Here is a 19,414-nt window from a genome sequence, read left to right as displayed (position 1 = left end):
GTTACATAACAGGGTGATGCTTCAACAGGGTGCATTGCTAGAGCACATCCCTCGCTAAGAGGGAGTGTTGATTTTTGGTAGCACTAGATGTGCTCTAAGTCTCAAAATTTGCAGAGAGACTTGGACACATGTATTCCACAATACCCTGAAATCGTTTTGAGAAATTCCACCTGGAGACAGTTCTATTAAAATAATTAATTATTTTTAATGGGACCCTAAGGCTAAACTTAGGAAATTAAAATAATTAAAGGGTATTAATCTACCTGTGGGTGAAACTTCTAGAAGAAGACGAAGATCGAGTCCAAATGATTTGAGCCATTGGTTAGAATCTAATCTAGGCCATTGGTTCTCAATTGGAGGATTATAAGGACTTCGATGGGCATTTGAAAAACATTGCAGGCAGATACTTAGTTACCCAAGTAAAATCGATTTTTTCACTGGTCGAAGTTGGGCAAGAGGAAATTTGTTCGATATTTGCCGTAGAAACACCGTGAATAACTTATTTCTGAATTAATAAGTAGAAGAAATAATATTAGTCACTGCAGTTGGATTTCTATCTAGAATTTTTTACACTTTTATCACTGTTATGATTTATATCAAAGCTGTAAATGTATATATCAGACCTTAGAAATCATACGACAATCCTTTAAATTCACTTAGAACATAAAAAACAAAATAACCCAAATCTCTCCTATCACTCGAAATTAAATGTATGATGGTTATTTTTACTTTAAGGTATTTTAGGGCTCTTTTAAGTTGTGAATTCAGAGATTTTAGCATTTATATTATATGTTTTCATATCTGAACATAAAACAATGAGGAGGATAACAGAGTTAGAGGAAGGCGTTGCTAGATGGTTAGTTGACTTCCCAAAATGCACTAGAGCTCCTTCAAACACCTGCAACGCAAATATTAGCTTTGACAAATAATGGATCAACCATCTTATGGCTGAAACTAGGGCTTCTAGGGCTAAATGGTGGACAAATGAGGCCTTAAGCACTTGAATCCTCAATGACAAGTTTGCAAAACCTAATGATAGGTCAAAACTTCAGTGGATCAATGGCAAATTTAAGAATCAACTTGAAACCCTTACGAACTTACCATGAACCTGCAACCACGGAGATTAGTGCCAAATTTAGGTGCCAAACTTAGAAATAGCCCAAAAATGACTGCAATGAAGGGATATAGGCCTAATAAGGTCAACGACTAAGGTGAGGAGGTTGAATAGGCCTGCGGCCTAGGGAAAAAGGCCCTCTAAGTCCTGGGCTGCCCACCAAAATTCCTCTAGGGCCCGTGGTAAGAAGCAACAACCATCGTTAGGGCTGCGACTTAGAGGGAGAGCCCTCTTTAGGGTTGCGATTGCCCAAATAAAAGCCACAAGGGTCAATGATCTGCTGCAAAAAAGTGTTAAGGCCTGCGGCTAAGCCCTAAAAGGCTACCTCTAGGGTTATGTGCCCTCACAAAGGTTGCGACCAAGAGAAAAAGGCCTTGAGAGGCACAAGGCTAGCCTCCACGAGGATAAGAAACCCCACGACACCTGTATAGAAGAAAAACAACCTCAAACCGATGATGGAATTCACCTCCAAGAATTGCAACCGTCTTTTGGCTAGATGTTGAGCAAGTGACTTGGGAAGGCTAGATCTTACCTTTTAGGGCTTCGATCAACCTTCTTCTCTTGAATGAATACTGCATAAATTAATTTATGCTTCAAACGATTGAGCTGTCACCTAAACAAATAAAATAGATAAAACCCAAGAATATAATAGATACACAAATTGAAATAAAACCCCAAAAATGCAACAATTGTTTACAAAACTTCAAAAATAAAGGGTTAGTGGAAAATTAATTTACAAATATTTACAAAATAAAATTTACTCTAATTAGCATGTTAACCTTTATGGCACAAGTAATAATTTTGAAAATAATGAGAGAATACCTTTTTAATTTTTTGTAAAACCCTCCTGCATAAGATATATGTTAGATAATACTTGGACCCAAACAAGGGTGTGATCCCTTCACAATCTGTGAACTTGGAGGCCAAGGGCTGGAGCAACCTGTAGTTCAATGCACTTCAAATAATAGATTATTAGACAACAAGTGTTTGATTCATACAATAGATCTATAAGCCTAAAGATACCCGCCAAACTTCGCTAGATCTAGAGCATTTACTTGTTCATTTGGGGTAGCATTGGATGTGCTCTAACCACGAAATTTGGTGGAGAGGTTGGGGCACATGAGATCTCCAATACCCAGAAAGGGTTTGGGCAGATTCTAAACAGATCAGGAGATATTAAAATAATTAATATTTTTAATGGAGACCCTAAATCTAAACTTAGGGAAAATAAAATATTAATGTGTATTATATGAATCTGTGTTAGAATGGTCCAAAAGACATGGATCAAGCCAGATCTAATCTTAGCTGTTGATTAGGGACTTAATCTCGGCCGTTGAGATGTCAACAGGAAAAGTATAAGAGGAGGCTTAAGGGTCACTTGGAGAGCACACCAGATGATTAGTCATTCTATTCTTTAGAGCGGGGTTTGCTAAGAGAGATAGAATCAGCGATTGGGAGAGCAGCTGAGGGGCATTGAGTATAGAGAAATAGAGAAGGCAGAGATTGTGCCGGGAGAGCAATGTAGCAACCAAGGAGAGTGATGTAGAGCTAACAAGGGCTCACACAAGGCCACACAGAGGCAGCCAAGTGCTGCACAGAGCACCAGAGGGGCCAACGTAGCTGACATAGAGGCTCCCAGAGTTGATGCAGGGCCTCCTGGGGCTGACGCAGGCCAAGAAAGGCTGACACAGGGCTAGCGTGAGACAAAGAGGGGCTGACGCAGTCCAGATTGGGCAGATGCTGGGGTTGCAGAAGCAGTTTTGTGCTGAGGATCTGCCGGAAGGATTTTCTGGGGTTTCAGCCAGGCAATTTCTCTCAAACTGTGAGGTATAGCTGCTAAGGAAATTCTCTGTTGAGTAGGCTAGTTTCAGCTCCCAGATTGTACTTTGATATTGCTTAATAAGAGAACCCTTAGATAGGTGCACTAGTTTTCCCGCATTGGGTTTTTCTAGGGACATTGGTCCAAAAATAATGGTGTCATGTGGTGTGTTTGTTCTTGTTTCTTTTAGTTGCTGATCTGTAATATATTGAGTATGCATTGGTGTTTATTTTCATTATTTACTTTGTAAATAACTTGTTAAAGAAAAAATAACAAGTAGGTAGGAATAAATCATAAAAAGTGCATTAAGGGTTTATAAGTAAGGAGAATTAGAAACTTCAACATGGTATCAGAGCATGATTGCAGATCACAGGAGGACTAAAAGACATCAGTCGAGCGGAGCAATAGCAGCAAAAAACAACTGTCCCGAGGTGATAGAAATTGTTTCTAGCAATGCAAAAGCCAAGAAGTGTGACGTAGAGCCAGCTAGAACCACGCAGAAGAAGCTGGGAGCTGCGCAGAGCCTCAAAGAGGCTAGCGTTGCTGATACAGAGGGCCAGAGGGCTGACCCAAGGCATCCCAGGGTTGACGCAGACCCATCTAGGGTGATGCAGAACCAAGGTGAGGCGGAGAGGTGCTGATGCAGTTCACAGAGAGGCAGTTGCTGGAGTCTAGAAGGCTGTAGAAATATTGCAGAGTGTAGCTGGTGAGGTATTGTAGTCAGAACAATACTTGATAGAGCAGGGCCACGGGAGTTTTTACTGAGGGTTTCTAGCCGAGGAACCCAGATCAGCAGTGCAATTGCACAAGACGATCAGAGTAGGGGGCTTCTCGACAAGCGGTAGAAGGATTTCCAGGAGGGAAATCAGGGCTCAGAGGGAGTCCATAAGAGAACTTCTAGATGGGAAGTAGAGACTTAGAGGAGGCGAATAGAGAACTTCCAGGAGGGAAGTAAGGGAGCATCATGGCACTACACGGGGTAAGAGACCAGGATAGACTGGACGAAGCATCGAACTTCGCACTCTGGAAGACTAGAATCTTATCAGTGCTTGACAGGAATCATGTCAAGAACTTCGGCTTGAAGGTTATAGCTATCCCAATCGACCCCAATGATAATGACAAGTACAAGGAGGCGATGGCTAGGGCCAAGTGCATTATCCTTGATGGGGTCAAGGATCATGTGGTACCACATATAGCCGAGAAGGAACCGACAGTTGAGATGTGGGAGGCTCTCAAGAACTTGTACCAGCATACTTTTGTGCAGAGAAGAATGCTGCTTGAGAACCATATGAGGTTGTATCAGATGAAGAAGGGTCAATTGGTTGACTCCTTCCTCGGAGGACTGAATGAGATCCGAGATCAGTTTACTGCTATAGGAGCGACACCAAATCAGGAGCTTATAGTGAGGACAACCCTGAGTGCTGTCTCAGAAGAGTGGGAAGTGTTTGTCCAGAGCATCCTAGGCAGAGGGCTTCTCCTACCTTGGGACGAGATGTTGGCAGCTCTTCTCCAGGAAGAGATCAGACGGCAATCAAAGACAGGTAGCAACAGCAAAGGGATCAAGGTCAAGCAGGAGGAGGGGGATGTGGCCCTAGCATCTTAGGGAAAGCAGGGGAAGTGGAAGAGGAAAGGTCTCTCCAAGATCAAATGCTTCCACTGTAGGGAGATGGGTGATTATGCAACCCAGTGCCCAAGGAAGAAGAGTAAGGGAGTGTCTTCTGAGACTAAGGCATTGCCAGCACGGGCAGAGAAGGAAGTTTTGACAAACGATGACTGTGCCATGAGTGTACATGCGCCATTTTAGCGAAAGTGGGGAGACATCGAGTTGTAGCTAGGCAAACTATAGGTGATGGGGGGCAGGATCCTTGAGGTACCCAGCCTCTTGGATTAGACCTTGGTATGGAAGCCCCAACGAGGAGTAGTAGGACTGGATGAGTGGGTAGAAACGGATGCGGATGGAGCGACAGAGAGAGCTACAGTGCAAGAGTCCCAAGACAATGTAGAGCTAGCAGGCTACAACAATGCGAAAGGCACAGGAGTGTTGCACCAGTGTAGGACAACATAAAGAGGTGTGCAATGGTGCGAGATGTAGGTGAGTTGTTGCAGCAGCGCAGAGAGAGAGGGAGCACTTGTTAGCGACAAAAGGAGCTTCAGTATCAGTGGGTGTTTCTAGCCCAAAAGGAAGGTCAGTTGGGAGATCAGTTACTTACTTCTCAGTAACTGAGTTGCAGTGCAACAGTGGGCAGCACGATGTAGGTTGATGAGAGGAGGTACTGTGCGGATGCATTGCTAGGAGAAAGGACTAGCAGCAGCACGGATGCAGAGGGAGTTGTTGTACAGATGCAGCAGTGGCAGTGGCAGAACCATGGGCAATAGTACATGAGGCAACAATGCAGAGGATGTTGGGCAGGAAGGCCTAGCATCAACATAGGTACCGATGCCGGATGATCAGAGTAATACTCAGTGAGGAGTATTGCTAGGGTACAGTCCTCCCTAAGAGGGATTGTTGATTTGGGGTAGCATCAGATGTGCTCTAGCCACGAAATTTGGTGGAGAGGTTGGGGCACATGAGATTTCCAATACCCAGAAAGGGTTTGGGCAGATTCTAAACAGATTAGGAGATATTAAAATAATTAATATTTTTAATGGAGTCCCTAAATCTATACTTAGGGAAAATAAAATATTAATGTTTATTAATATATATTTGTGTTAGAATGGTCCAAAAGACATGGATCAAGCCAGATCTAATCTTAGCCATTGATTAGGGACTTAATCTCGGTCGTTGAGATGTCAAATGTATAAGAGGAGGCTTGAGGGTCACTTGGAAAGCACACCAGATGATCAGTCATTCTATTCTCTAGAGCGAGGTTTGCTACTAGAGATAGAATCAGTGATTGGGAGAGCAGCTGAGGGGCATTGAGTACAGAGAAACAGATAAGGTAGAGATTGTGCCGGGAGAGCAATGTAGTAGCCAAGGAGAGTGATCTAGAGCCAACAAGGGTTCACACAAGGCCACGTAGAGGCAACCAAGTGCTGCACAGAGCACCAAAGGGGCCAACGTAGCTGACATAGAGGCTCCCAGAGCTGATGCAGGGCCTCGTGGGGCTGACGCAGGCCAAGAAAGGCTGACACAGGGCCAGCGTGAGACAGAGAGGGGCTGACGCAGTCCAGATTGGGCAGATGCTGGGGTTGCAGGAGCAGTTTTGTGCTGAGGATCTGCCGGAAGGATTTTCTGGGGTTTCAACCAGGCGATTTCTCTCAAACTGTGAGGTATAGCTGCTAAGAAAATTCTTTGTTGGGTAGGCTAGTTTCGGCTCCCAGATTGTACTCTGATATTGCTTAATAAGAGAACCCTTAGATAGGTGCACCGGTTTTCCCGCATTGGGTTTTTCCGGGGACATTGGTCCAAAAATAATGGTGTCGTGTGGTGTGTTTGTTATTGTTTCTTTTAGTTGCTGATCTATAATATGTTGAGCATGCACTGGTGTTTATTTTCGTTATTTACTTTGTAAATAACTTGTTAAAGAAAAATAACAAGTAGGTAGGAATAAATAAGTGCACGAAGGGTTTCTAACTAAGGAAAACTAGAAACTTCAACATTACTCTTAGCCAACACCTAGGGAAAGATACCTGTACCAATAGATGTTCTGATTGCCGACAATTGAAATAATTATCATCAATACAATAGATCAAAACATATCAAGTAAATATCCAACACATGTCACAGATCAACAAATGAGAGACATCTTGAATTGAACCCCAAAGACTTTTTATTAAGTGACATCAACAGAGCCTTGCTCAGTACACCATCCAAAGATGAAATGATGAGCGTCATACCTTCCTTATATAGAAAATGTGATAATAAATTATAAAACCCCGACAAGTGGAAAATAACAGCTGGTTGGCTTGATCCTCGTCAAAATAGTCTCATCCATCGATCTTCAATTGAAATAATTTAATCTCCAACGTCGATTGGATTTTTATTTTCTTATTTTGAGGAAAAAATCGAATTTCTCTTAAAGCTCCTTTTTTATTAATCCAAAAAATAATATTTTGGTCTAATATCTTCAAAAAATTCACTTTGACTTAACCACCAAGGTCCAAGTGGTCAATTTTTCTTAAAAGATCCATTTTTCCCTTGGTGGAGGAGCTCCAAAATTTAATTCTTTTTTGACCCACGAACTTCTCATGATTTTCCACTTGGAGAGAATATAATTTCTCTGAAATTATTTTTTGACTCTAATAATTAATATTCTAGCTAATTATTTCTTTTATTTATGTCAAAAAATTAATTAAAAGACTTAAAAGGGGATTAATGATTTTTTTGACCCTCAAATACTTTAGCCATGGTGTCTAACTATGAGCAACCATGCACTAAAATATTTTTCACATCAAGATATTACTATTTAATTCAACCCTTAGAAGGGGAAATATGTTGGAAAATGTAACTAGTATTGGTTTTCATAATTATATTTGAAATGTATTTGTCAAAAGAAAGAAAAATGAGTTCTATTATAAAAGAAATTGACTTATTAAAACACGAGTTTCATGTTTGGATCAGTGGGTTTAGGTCAAAGCCTCCATTGTATGCTTCTAGGGTTTATGTCAAGAGACCTAATCTTGTCATCATGTAAAAGACCCTTCTTGGGCTTCATCTATCAAGAAAGGAATTTATTTTAATGTAAAATAGGTCTTTTAGGTCTTCTCTGCCAAGTCAGCCTTATGAAGGACAAGTCAACATCGTCAAGGGAATTCGACCTCATAGATTCACTATATAAAGGCAACAACTCGACCTCATTTGGAGCACATTCACAACAAGTTCAATCTGCAGTTGTTTGAGACAAAGAAGGGTGCAAAGTTCAAAGAAAAAAGAGGAAAGAATAGCGAAGGAGAAGGAAGTCTTTGTCAAACAAAAGAAATCAATTTTTCTCACTCTTTGTCTCACACGTGCAAAGTTGCTGGGTTGCTGGAAGAGCCAAAATTGCAGTACTGAAGTTGGGCTGAAATTCTGGAGTAGCTGCGTCGAAATTCTCTCTTTGATGCATTATTGTTGCAGGTGATCCTTGGAGTCTGGAAGGACAGTTTGAGCGATGATTTGGTGGAGTGAAAAGAGTCTTCTGTTAGGTTTGAGGTCATGGTCTATCTCAATTTGATTGGTGGAAGAGTTTGACTGGGTTTTCCCCTAGAGAGAGGTTTTAGCCCTGGCTGAGTGCCTTCATCTAGTGTCGTTTATCTTCATGTTTTGATTTGATATTTTCTTGATGAAAAGAAGTTAAAAGAAGAACATAAAGAAAGTTAATAAGACTACAAGAATACCACAAGTAATTATCAATATAAGAAAATATTTCTACCTTTTACAGAATAAGTCAGCCGTCCAAATTCTGCTATGAATCGACCAATAAGTCTGGTTACGAAAATGTGGAAAAATTAGTTCGCTGACAGCTCTCACAGTTTTTAAGCTATTTTTCCAAATTTTCATACCCACAGTTCCTAATTAGTTAGCTGATATAAATATTGTAAATGCATATTTACTTGAAACACCATAGAGCTACCTCTACCATTTGACTTTGCAGCTGAAATAAGAAATAAACAAGCAAGCTCACACACAGAAATTTTACACATGTACACGATTGTTTTTGGTCAACTGACTCTGGAAAAACCGACAAGGAGAAAAGCAGTTTTCAAGGAGGATTTTATTTGCTTCTTAAAGGAGTTTAGTACACAGTGAAAGGACAACTTATCGCTTCCCTTTAGGAGTATCTCTGAGGTTTTCTTTTACAGAATTTAGGATTGATATTTTTGCACACACAGCGAGTTCTCTTTCACTGAAGATTTCAGCCTCTTGACAGCTCTTAGTACTCAGGAAATCAACCCACAGGTCAGACACTGTTTGCCTTATAACTCGGGCTTCTCAAACTATTCCTTACACACTGGAATTCTTGTCTCTTGTTTGACTGTTGATTCCCTTGAAAGTTGTGCTGAAGAAGGTCATAAATTATGCTGACAGGCTACTCTAGTCTGGGCATACTCACACAGAAGATACAGGCTGTTCCTTACTGTCACGGCTAGACTACTCCACAAACAATTGCCTAAACGTGCTTAGAATATGGAATAACAGTTGTCCTTTTCACAGTGACTATCCACAGCAATATTTTTGGCCTGAGCTCCAAACAGCAATATTTTTGGCCTGAGCTCCAATGAAACTCGGCCTGAAAGAAAGCTTAAGATCAGCAAAAGTTTAGGCCTTATCTCAGCCTAATAATCCCTGCAAAAATGCCTGGAACAGCAGCCTGAAAACTATGCTGTTAGGGCCTGGGAATAATCTCTCTTTTCAGCTTAAATTCAGCCTATACTCCTCCCAGAATTTAGGCTTAAACTCGGCCTAATAACCCTGCATACTTGGCCTGAAGAACCTCTCAAAAGGTCAGCTAGAAAACCACTGAGAAACCCCCCTGAAACAGCCACCCAAAATTTTCAGGATTCGTGCCAGGAATCTCGCCTAGAATTTCGGGCTTCTTCCTTGTGCTGCTAGAACTCTTTCCTTGGCTGCAATCTTTTCCTCCTTTCTCTTTTTGAGCTTCTCTTTTCTCTCCTTGCGGCTTCCTACACACTCCTCATATCCTCGAGAGAAAAATAATCAAAGGCCTTTTCCTTTTCCTTTTGTCTTTCCATAAGATGAGAAACCTAACCCTAGTGGTCTTAATTGTGGAGATTAAATCTCAGCTCATTAGATCAAGGGTACAGATCAAGTCCCCCACTTGACCCCTTTCTGATGTTATCCCTCTCACTTAATGAATCTCCTAGTACTTTTTAATGTTTTAGTATCATGGTCACTTTTTCTCTCATAAAGTGACTTTTAAAGGATAAAAGTCACTTTAATAACATAGAGTTTACTCAGTGCTTTTCACATAAAGTCACATTAATGTGTCTTCCTAGGCAAAATGATAAATGCCTAGGAAACACTTCCTTGGTACCATTTTTCTCAGCAAAAAATGCCACATGTATGTCCTTAAATGCCATGTTGCATAGAGGTAGAAGCTCGCATAAATACTGATGTAATGGTATCTCAGGTAGCTTGTATTCATAGATGAAACAGTACACAGAAAATCTCGGATCTATGCCTCTATTAGTGCCTCAGTGAATTCACATATTTGCCTCAGAATATTTCGCACTGCTGCCTTAGGAGTCTTCGCATCACAGAGAGGAATATGCCGCAGGAACTTTGCATTACAGAGATAGATTGTGCCTTGGAAACTCGCATTATAGAGATAGATGGTGCCACTGAAGATACACCTTTTCATGCGCAGATTTATGCCACAGGCCTGAGTTATCTTACCACGGAAGTGATTGAAATTGATGCCAAATGATGGAGGATATGTGCCAATATATAGTTGTTCTGTCATATGAAGAGACACGTCCTTTGGGCAGGCTGACTTGTCTACCTGAAGGGCTGACTTGGCAACTTGGACAAACAAATGACACTTACAAAAATTCAAAATTTTCTTCTTTTCATAGGGTCATGAAGAACATGCCCTTTGTCTTTTTCTTTTGACCAAAATAAAGCATGAAGAACATGCTTGATAATAAAAATAATAATAACAATTTTTCTTTTTGTTTTTACATAAAATACATATTGACACAAGTACAATGACAATTATGAAGACTGAACCTAGTTATAATTCGAACAGATTTAAATGACGTATATATAAGAGAATTTTTAAGGGCAACATTTCACCAACTGGCTACGTTTTGGCCATTTTCTGAAAAAGAAATTTCATCCATATGGTAAAAAAATTGGCCATATTTTACATAGATATGATTAAAGTGATAATATTTGCCAAAGTTTTACCAATTTTAATAGTTGATTTTTATTTTTTTATTTTATTTTTATTTTTATTTTTTCTTTTTTCGTTTGGTTTATATTTTATTTGGTTTAAATTGAATATTCACCTGCATTCTATATGCATGATTTTTCAAACGAGAATAGTCACCGAAAATACTATACATAGGTATAATATTTGAATCCTTGAAAAATACCCTGATATATATATATATATATATTGTTAAATCTGAATACAAATATGGCCATCTATGGTTGTTACGTAGTGTACAAACTTGTACTTTTTTCTAAGGCTATTATCACTAGTTCTGAGGCCTTTTCATAAGTCTACCTTCTCAAGTCTGGATATACCCTTCTAGTCACTGCTGGACAGGGTTATTACTATCATGTCTACCTATAGGGTAGAGTTTTATCACAATTAGCTAGGTGTTTGATTCATAGGCTGTCATATTAGTAGGCTGGCATAGTTGGCACATAAATCAGGCTATTTTACCTTGGAGCTGTCAAAACTATGATATCACAAGTTTTTGATATAGTTTTTTGATTTAGGTGTCACAAGTTTTTAATGTTAAGTAGGTGCCCCAAGTTTTTTGATGTGCTATGATATCTACGATTGTTGCTATATTTCTAATGCATAAACAGCTTATTCAGTTTGTCATTTTACTGCAAAGAGAACAACAGTAAAACTGTTGGCAAGACAGTTTCTTGTCTCATAGTGTTTGGCAGTTTTGGCTTCATGATAGGTGATTCTTATTTTTGTATACTCTTGGACAAAAGAATTCCCAATATGCTCTTATTCCAAATGTCGGTGTCTCTGGTGAAAAGCAGCTGTGTTCTTGTATGTTTTGGGATTTGCAAATTGATAGCTCTAGTTCATGTGGTTGATTTGATTAGTGGCAGTGCTGTTGCTTCTTATTGTGAAGGAAAATGAGTAACTAGATCTTTTATTCTGCACGATGATTTTACTATGCATCACATTTCCTACTGCTGTATACTTGCAGAGTGATAATCCTGGTGAATTATTGTAACCCTGGTGAATTATTGCTTTTTTTTTTACCGTTTTTTGAAAATCAACACTTTGTAAATGATGCTCATAAGGAGCTGCCCTTTAACTGTATCTCTATTTGTGATAAGTACTGTCTTTAGCCATTACACTGGCCTCATTCTTTTCTTCTTCAATTAATTTGATGAGCCAATATCATAACTAGATTCATGTTATTTCTATGCAGATATACTTTTGCTTGAGAACTGGTTATTATGACGAAGCCAGGTCTGTAGCACAGTCTTCCAGAGTAAGCCAAATGTTTTCCCCACAGGTATGTTTCATTTTCTATTTTCTAGCATTTACCTTACACATGGAACATTGATGGGATACCTGATAGCTTGTATTTGGTTCTGTTATTGCAGCTTGCTGAGTGGATTTCTAGTGGAGGCATGGTTTCACCTGGAACTGCATCTGCTGTTGCAGAAGAATGTGAACGCATGTTAAGAATGGGGGATCGAGCAGGGAGAGCTGGGTATGACAAACATAAGTTGCTACTGTATTCTATTGTCTCTGGGAACCGACAACAAATTGACCGGTTGCTTAGAGACCTTCCAATGCTGTTCAGTACTATTGAAGATTTCTTGTGGTTCAAACTAGCTGTTGTTCGTGACATTGGTGGTGCATCTTCATCTTTATCAGTAGTCCGTGATGGCCTGTCACCATACAGTCTAGAAGATCTTCAAAATTACTTGAACAAATTTGAGCCTGCATACTACACTAAGAATGGGAAAGATCCATTGGTTTACCCCTATGTGCTTCTTTTGAGTGGTCAGTTGCAGTTAGCTGTTCAACACCTCACAAAAGAAGTTAGCAGTGAAGGGTATAACATAGATGCTGTACATATTTCTATTGCACTGGTAGACCATGGAGTCTTCTCAGAGGGTGTTGGTAGTGGGCACAAGCTTGGAGTAATGGATGCTGTTTCAGAGATTGCAAGCATAATTCGACACTATGGTTCATTATATGTACGGCAAGGGAATTTGTCGTTAGCATTGGAATACTATGCACAAGCTGCTGCTGCCATGGGAGGTGGTGCTCCTTCATGGACTGGTCACAGCAGTGTTGATCAGCAACGACAAAGGAACTTGATGTTGAAGCAACTTCTGACCGAGCTTTTGTTACGGGAAGGGGGAATTGGCCTTTTGCTTGGTCCCAATGGTACTGGATCAGAAGGTGCACTGAGAAGATTTTTGCCGGACAGGCAAGCTCAACATCATTTCTTGCTTGAAGCTGCTCGCCAGTGTCAAGATGCTGGTCTTTATGATAAGGTAGAGTTTGTTTGTAGTCTTAGATCATGGCTTTGCTATTGTTTAATTAAACAACTCATCCGTATTTTATTTGGGGAAATTAGGTTCACCTTAAATGTAGAGCACTTCATATGTTTGATTTGAATCATTTGTATTAGAATAGGAATTTCATGGTCTTTGTTAGGAATAATATATATATATATATATATATATATATATATATATATATATATATATATATATATATATATATATATATAATTAATTAATGTAAACAATAATAATAATAAATAATGATTAATTAAATAGTAATTAGCTAATGAAGAGGTTTCACCGTTGGTGAAGAGATATCTACTTGGGTATATAAGCAGACCCTCACCTTCATTGTAATCATCTCATCAATTCTTTATACACTATTTAATATACATTACTTGTCCTACTATGGATGTCCTTGTATTCGAAGTATTCTGAAGAATACTCCGCTGTGGATACGAAATTTGTTTGTTACATTGATATTAGAGCTGTTTGATGCTCTAGCTGCTCAACCACTGCATAGAGCCAGTTTGAGTTGGCCTTTGGTCATCAACCTTGCGTCAACCTTGTTGTCGTGAAATTGAAAGCGTTTCACTATAGGAGTTTTTGGAGTTTCTTCGTTTGCTGATTTCGTCGGTGGCCCTTGGTCATTTTTTAACGAGTTAATTAAAAACAAAAAAGTAAAAGAAAAAAAGGAAAATAAAAAGACATTTTTCCAATAAAAAAAATAATGTAAAAAAATGTCTATTATAAAAAAAATTAAAAAAATTAAAAGAAAAATTATTATATTTTTTTAAAAATATTATTAAAAAAGAGAATTATATTTAAAAAATATATTAAAAGAAAACCAAAAAATAAATTAAAAATCATATTAATAATTAGAAAAAAGAAAATCCCTGGTCAACGCCATCACCACACAGTTCCGTCTGCCCACAACGCTATCCATCTGCCTCTGTTATTCTCCCACTGCCTCTAAGTCCCTATTTTCCTACTCCACTTCGTCAGCCCTTCCATAATTGCCACTGAATACAACCCCCACCAACCATTACAACAAGTACTGCAATTTTGTCTGACGAAACTCCACTACTGCTATCCACCTTTGGCTCGAACAACTGCTGCCTAACAAGTTTTCGTACAACTACACACCGACTCTGACCCTTTCTCAATCGCTGCACTTTATGAACCATCGCCGCTAGACTCAGGATTCAATAGTAGACATAGGGTCGGCCACCCTCGCACCTTGCCCCACATCTTGGGTCGGGGATGAAATGATGCTTGGAGGTTGATGCAACTAAAGAGAAAAAGAAAAATCATAATTGGTCACATTCAACAGGAAATTTTACCACAAAATGCAAAAGATGGTTGGGACAAAAGAATTTAGCACGTGGGCAAAAGCCATGACATGAGCTCTACCCCATTCCATGGTCATCACCATGGTTCCTACATGGTCCTTGATGAGGCTCCTTATCATTCAGGAACCCGTGATTGTCCCAACCCCAGGTGGGCGATAACTGCCCAACTTATAAGGGGCTATCCACTGTTATACTTTACACATTATGCTCTCATTACCTAGAGCCCCGAGAAGTTAACCAAAGAAAATCATAAAAATGAAAAAGTGTTAAAATTGGAAACTAGGGCCAAACTCCATGTGGGTCATCTTATTAATGGAAGCTGATATTTTTCTTGGATCCATCTCATCGAGAGGTGTAGGGGATCTAAATATCATCCAATTCCGATAAGTATTCATGGAGATATGAATTTATTTGTGTTATGGGACAACTCGTCAAGGTCAGCCAGCAACCAAATAAACCCCATGTGTGCTTAACGTATTAGTATAAATAGAGGTGGACTTCAAGTCATTTCAACGCACTTGGGATCTCTTCCTCTCTACCTGTGTTTGGGTTTTAGTAGGAGGAGAGATCCTAGGGATAACGTTGCCCTAATCCAGAGGGCAGAAGCCGGAACTGCCGAGAATTGAGGGAAAATCCGGAACTGCCGGGAAAAGCCGGAACTGCTGGAATTGTCAGAACAGCCGGAACTGCCCAAAATTGCTAGAACTGCCATGAAAAGACGAAACTGCCCGGAATTGCTAGAACTGCCAGAAAAAGCCGAAACTGCCGAGAATTGCCATAACTGCCAGGAAAAGCCGTAACTGCTGGAATTGCTAGAATTGCAGGGAATTGTCGGAACTGCCGGGAAAAGCGGGAACTGCCGGAACAACTGAAAAAGTTGATGCAAAGGGAAAAAGCCGGAACTGCTGGGAAAAGCCGGAACTGTCGGAACTGCTGGGAAAAGCTGGAACTACTGGAACTGCTTGGAATTTGTCGGAACTGCCGGAATTGCCAGAAGTGCCGGGAACAACCGGAATTGCTGGAACTACCGGAACGAGCGGGGAAGCTGACACAGAGGGCAGAAGCCGGAACGGTCGGGAACTATCGGAACAGCCAGAGCATCTGTCTCCAAAGGAGAGCAACATGCAAGGGATAACTAACTAACATTGGGACAGTTGTATGGTACTTAGCAGCAAATACCCCAAGCATGCAATGTTACAGCTAGCATGCAAGGGACAACTAGCATGTAAGAGCAAGCATGCTAAGGACAACAAGCATGATAGAGACAACAAACAAGCTAGGGATAACAAGCAAGCAAGATGCAACCAGCGCATAATGGCACATAATGGAGTACAGTGATGGGTACAGTCATGATTAATGAAGCATGATGAGATGCAGTATAGTGATGATGGGTGTAGCGTGGTGAGGTGCAGCATGATGATGAAATGCAACACAACGATAGGTGAAGGAGTCACATTGGAGAATCAGTTGAAGCAACATGTCTTCAACTGAGCTTATGTATCATCTTCTTAGAGATGATCTATGCTCTTATCTAGATAAGTCAAAGTGTTTACTTCTGTTGTAAACGTACTATCTCGCTCTCACTGTTGAACTATTGAAGAACATATAAGAAGAATTGATCAAGGGTTTCCCCACATTAGGGTTTGTCCCTGGCTAGTGCCACATCTTGTGTCCTCTTGTCTTGGCTTATCTTCTGCGATTTATGTTTATGTTCTATCTTAGTTTACTTTAATGCTGAATTGATTGCTAATCTGGAAAAGATATTGAGCTAACTGTGAAAATTGAAATAAATTGCTCTAAGCATAGAACATACCTAAAATTAACATGGTATCAGAGCTAAGGTGAAGGCAATGCCCAAGCAAGAGTGAAAGAGCAATCACCAAAGACAATTGGGAAAGGAAAAAAGGATCAATGGATTCCTCATTCCTCTTCAAATTCACTAAGGGTGAAGTCGAAGCAGAGAATATTTTCAGAGTGGCGCAACAGAAGTTTCTGATGGCTTACCTAAGGATCACTTCAATGGGAAGTCCGGATCTAAGGGTGGAAGGAAAGGCAGATGCCTTGGTTGTAATAAGTCCGGCCATTATGCGAACGAGTGTCTGAGGTAGAGACACATATCTTGCTGAAGATAACAATCATGCCAGGGACATCTTCAATGATCAAAGGAATGAGAAGTAATGCAGGTCATCAAGGAAATGGCGACTCTTCAAAGAAAGCAAGGAACCCCAGCTATGAAGAATCAAATTTTGTTTCTGATAAGATAAAGAAGCGTTATCTTGTATTGGCCCTCTCCTTTAGATTCTTTGGGAATCTGGCTTATTGATCGTAATGCTTCAAGGCACCTCATTGGATAGAAGGGTGCTCTCTCGAATTTGGTAGAGACGAAAACCATGGGATTATACTTGGAGTTGATGCCACCTATCCCGGAAAGGGTCTATGGAATGTTACCCCTCAATTGAATGAGGGTAACTCTATTCATTTACAAGAATCTCTTTTCTGTACCTAATTGCAAGAACCTGGTGTCCATCTCGGAAATGGAAGTCAAAGGTTTCAGGGTTGCATTCATCAATGGAAAGGTACGTGTTAAAAAATAGAATTTTCAAAGATGCTTTTTCTCATGGGTTTAGGGTTGGCAATTTGTATCAAGTTGTAGGATGGTCCATTGGGGATCATGTCAATTGACATATCGCATCTATAAGACCGAAGGTCTACCTATGGGGCTCTACCCAATGTGAGTCAGATTGTGATAGGGATGCCTGAATTCAAGAAGAGCATGAAGGTACATGTCTGAGATGTACCGAAGGAAAATCTTATAAGGGGACCATTCCCCTCATGCAACAGGGCCACATGTTTGGAACAACCCGAGGAGTTTGAGATTCATGATCGGGAATCTCATGTATACAGGTGGAAGAAAGCCCTCTATGGCTTGAAGCAAAACACCTTGGGCGTAGTATGAGGGGATTGATAGTTGTATGATGAAGCTGAGATTCACTAGGAGTGAATCCGATCCAAACCATTACCCGAAGGTTATGGATGATAGACCTCTCATATCGACACCTTATCAGGACGACCTATTTCTGACTGGTGCAGACCCTCTCATTTGTAGAAGTAAGAGGGAGTTGGATTCCGGATGTGGAATGATAAACTGCAAGCCTATGACTACCTCGAGGATCTTAACTTTCAGAAGTTATATGGCGGTGATGTCGGACCACATTTGGGAAATGCCTCTGAGTTTCATAAACTCATTCACGTTGATGTTCTTGGTGAACTTCCATCCGGACATATGCTTTGCTGTTAGCATGGTGAGCTCATATTTGGTTGAGCCTCATTGAATTGGTGCCAAGAATCTTCTGAGATATCTGTGGGGCACAATCTCTCATGGATTGAGATACACTGCCGGAAATATGAAACTGCATGATTATTCAAATGCTGACTGGGCAGGCAGTGTGGAGGATTACTAGAGCACTTCTCAGTGTTGGTTCTCTTTGGATTCTGCTTCGATATCATGGATGAGTAGGAAGTAGAAGTCGGTTGCTATAAGCACTGCGGAGATTGAATACATAGCTACGAGTATGATCTTGTGTGATGCTGCATGGTTGCAGAAGCTCTTAAGTGAGCTGTTTGTACACATGATGAATACCACTGTGATTCTCTGTGACAACCAGAGGAGGGATTCGATTATTGAGGAATCCCGTATTCGATGATTGCTCCAGCAGATAGACATCAGATACTGCCTTATCTGCGATATGGTAAGTCGATGAGTGAGGAGGCTCCATCACATTGAGACTGATGTACAGGTTGCAGACATTTTGTCAAAGCCCTGGGGAAAGGTCAAATCTATGACTTTCCTGAACGACTTGGAGTCGTTGAGAGACCTTCTTATAAGGGTCCTGCATGTTGCATGCATTGAGCTCTGGGAGGTCTTGGGAGCTTGGGGTACTTATTGGAGCAACATACAACCACAGGGTGACTCACCCTCCCCTGGTGGTGCATTATGTACAAGATGACAGGTTCAACCTTCCCCTGCGATACCCCGTGGTGACTGTGGAACAAGATGATTAGTTCTCCTGTGGGTTGGGATGATTAGTTCTCCGGTGACAACTGTGGAACAAGATGATTAGTTCTCCTATGGGCCGGAATGATTAGTTTTCCCGTGGCAACTGTGGAATAGGATGATTAGTTTTCCTGTGGGCCAGGATGATTAGTTCTCGTGTGCCAACTGTGAAACAGGATGATTAGTTCTCCCATGACGATTGTGGGGCAGGATGATTCGTTCTCTTGTGGATAGGATGATTAGTTCTCTTGTCGAGGCATCCTACCATGCAGTCTGGGACTCATGTGAAGTACCTCTCATCTGATCAATGATAAGGGAAATGGGGTTAGGGACCATAGTAGTACTATTGATGGGCGCATCGATGTATCTACCGTACTCCCTATGCTAGAATGACCTCCATTGATTTGGGACCAATGAAACTGATCTGGGATCAATATGAGTGGTTTGAGACACTCTCTTGTGATATTGATCTGGGATCAATAAAACTGACCTCTGGCTAGTAAGAGTGATGTGACACACTCTTCAGATGAAATTGACTTCGGGTCAGTAGAGATTGGTGTGAGACGTTCTCGATCAATTCTTCTTCTTCATGGTTCAGCAGAGCAGAGCAAAGCAGAGTTCAGTAGAGCAGAGCAGTGCAAGGCACTGATGGCAAAGATAGTACAGTCGGACATATGGATCGGCAGATGGAGTTCTTCCTAGTTGAGAGGGAGTGTTAAAGTTGGCAACTAGGGCCAAACTCCATGTGGGTCATCTTATTAATGGATGTTGTTATTTTTCTTGGATCCCTCTCATTTGAGGTGTAGGATTGATCTAAAGATCATTCGATTTCGATAAGTATTCATGGAGATACGAATTTATTTGTGTTATGGGACAACTCGTCAAGGTTGTCCAGCAACCAAATAAGCCC

The 19,414-nt window shown here is 40.6% G+C and overlaps 1 protein-coding gene across 1 annotated transcript in view; it reads left to right on the top strand.

The window, feature by feature from the left end:
- Positions 1–19,414, top strand: part of LOC149209230 (nuclear pore complex protein NUP93A-like) — a 313,625-nt gene that overhangs the window by 189,160 nt on the left and 105,051 nt on the right. The window contains exons 11-12 of the mRNA XM_089396318.1: positions 12,003–12,089; positions 12,181–13,086. Of these exons, the coding sequence (XP_089252444.1) occupies positions 12,003–12,089; positions 12,181–13,086 (993 nt within the window). The remainder of the gene's footprint in view (positions 1–12,002; positions 12,090–12,180; positions 13,087–19,414) is intronic.

Source organism: Pinus tabuliformis, chromosome 1_2 (genome assembly GCF_031772625.1).
Source record: "Pinus tabuliformis cultivar Carrire ecotype Pingquan chromosome 1_2, CPIR1, whole genome shotgun sequence".
Lineage (NCBI taxonomy): Eukaryota > Viridiplantae > Streptophyta > Pinopsida > Pinales > Pinaceae > Pinus > Pinus tabuliformis.
The sequence above is the reverse complement of the archived record's forward strand: the minus strand, read 5'-3'. Positions and strand labels throughout refer to the sequence as shown.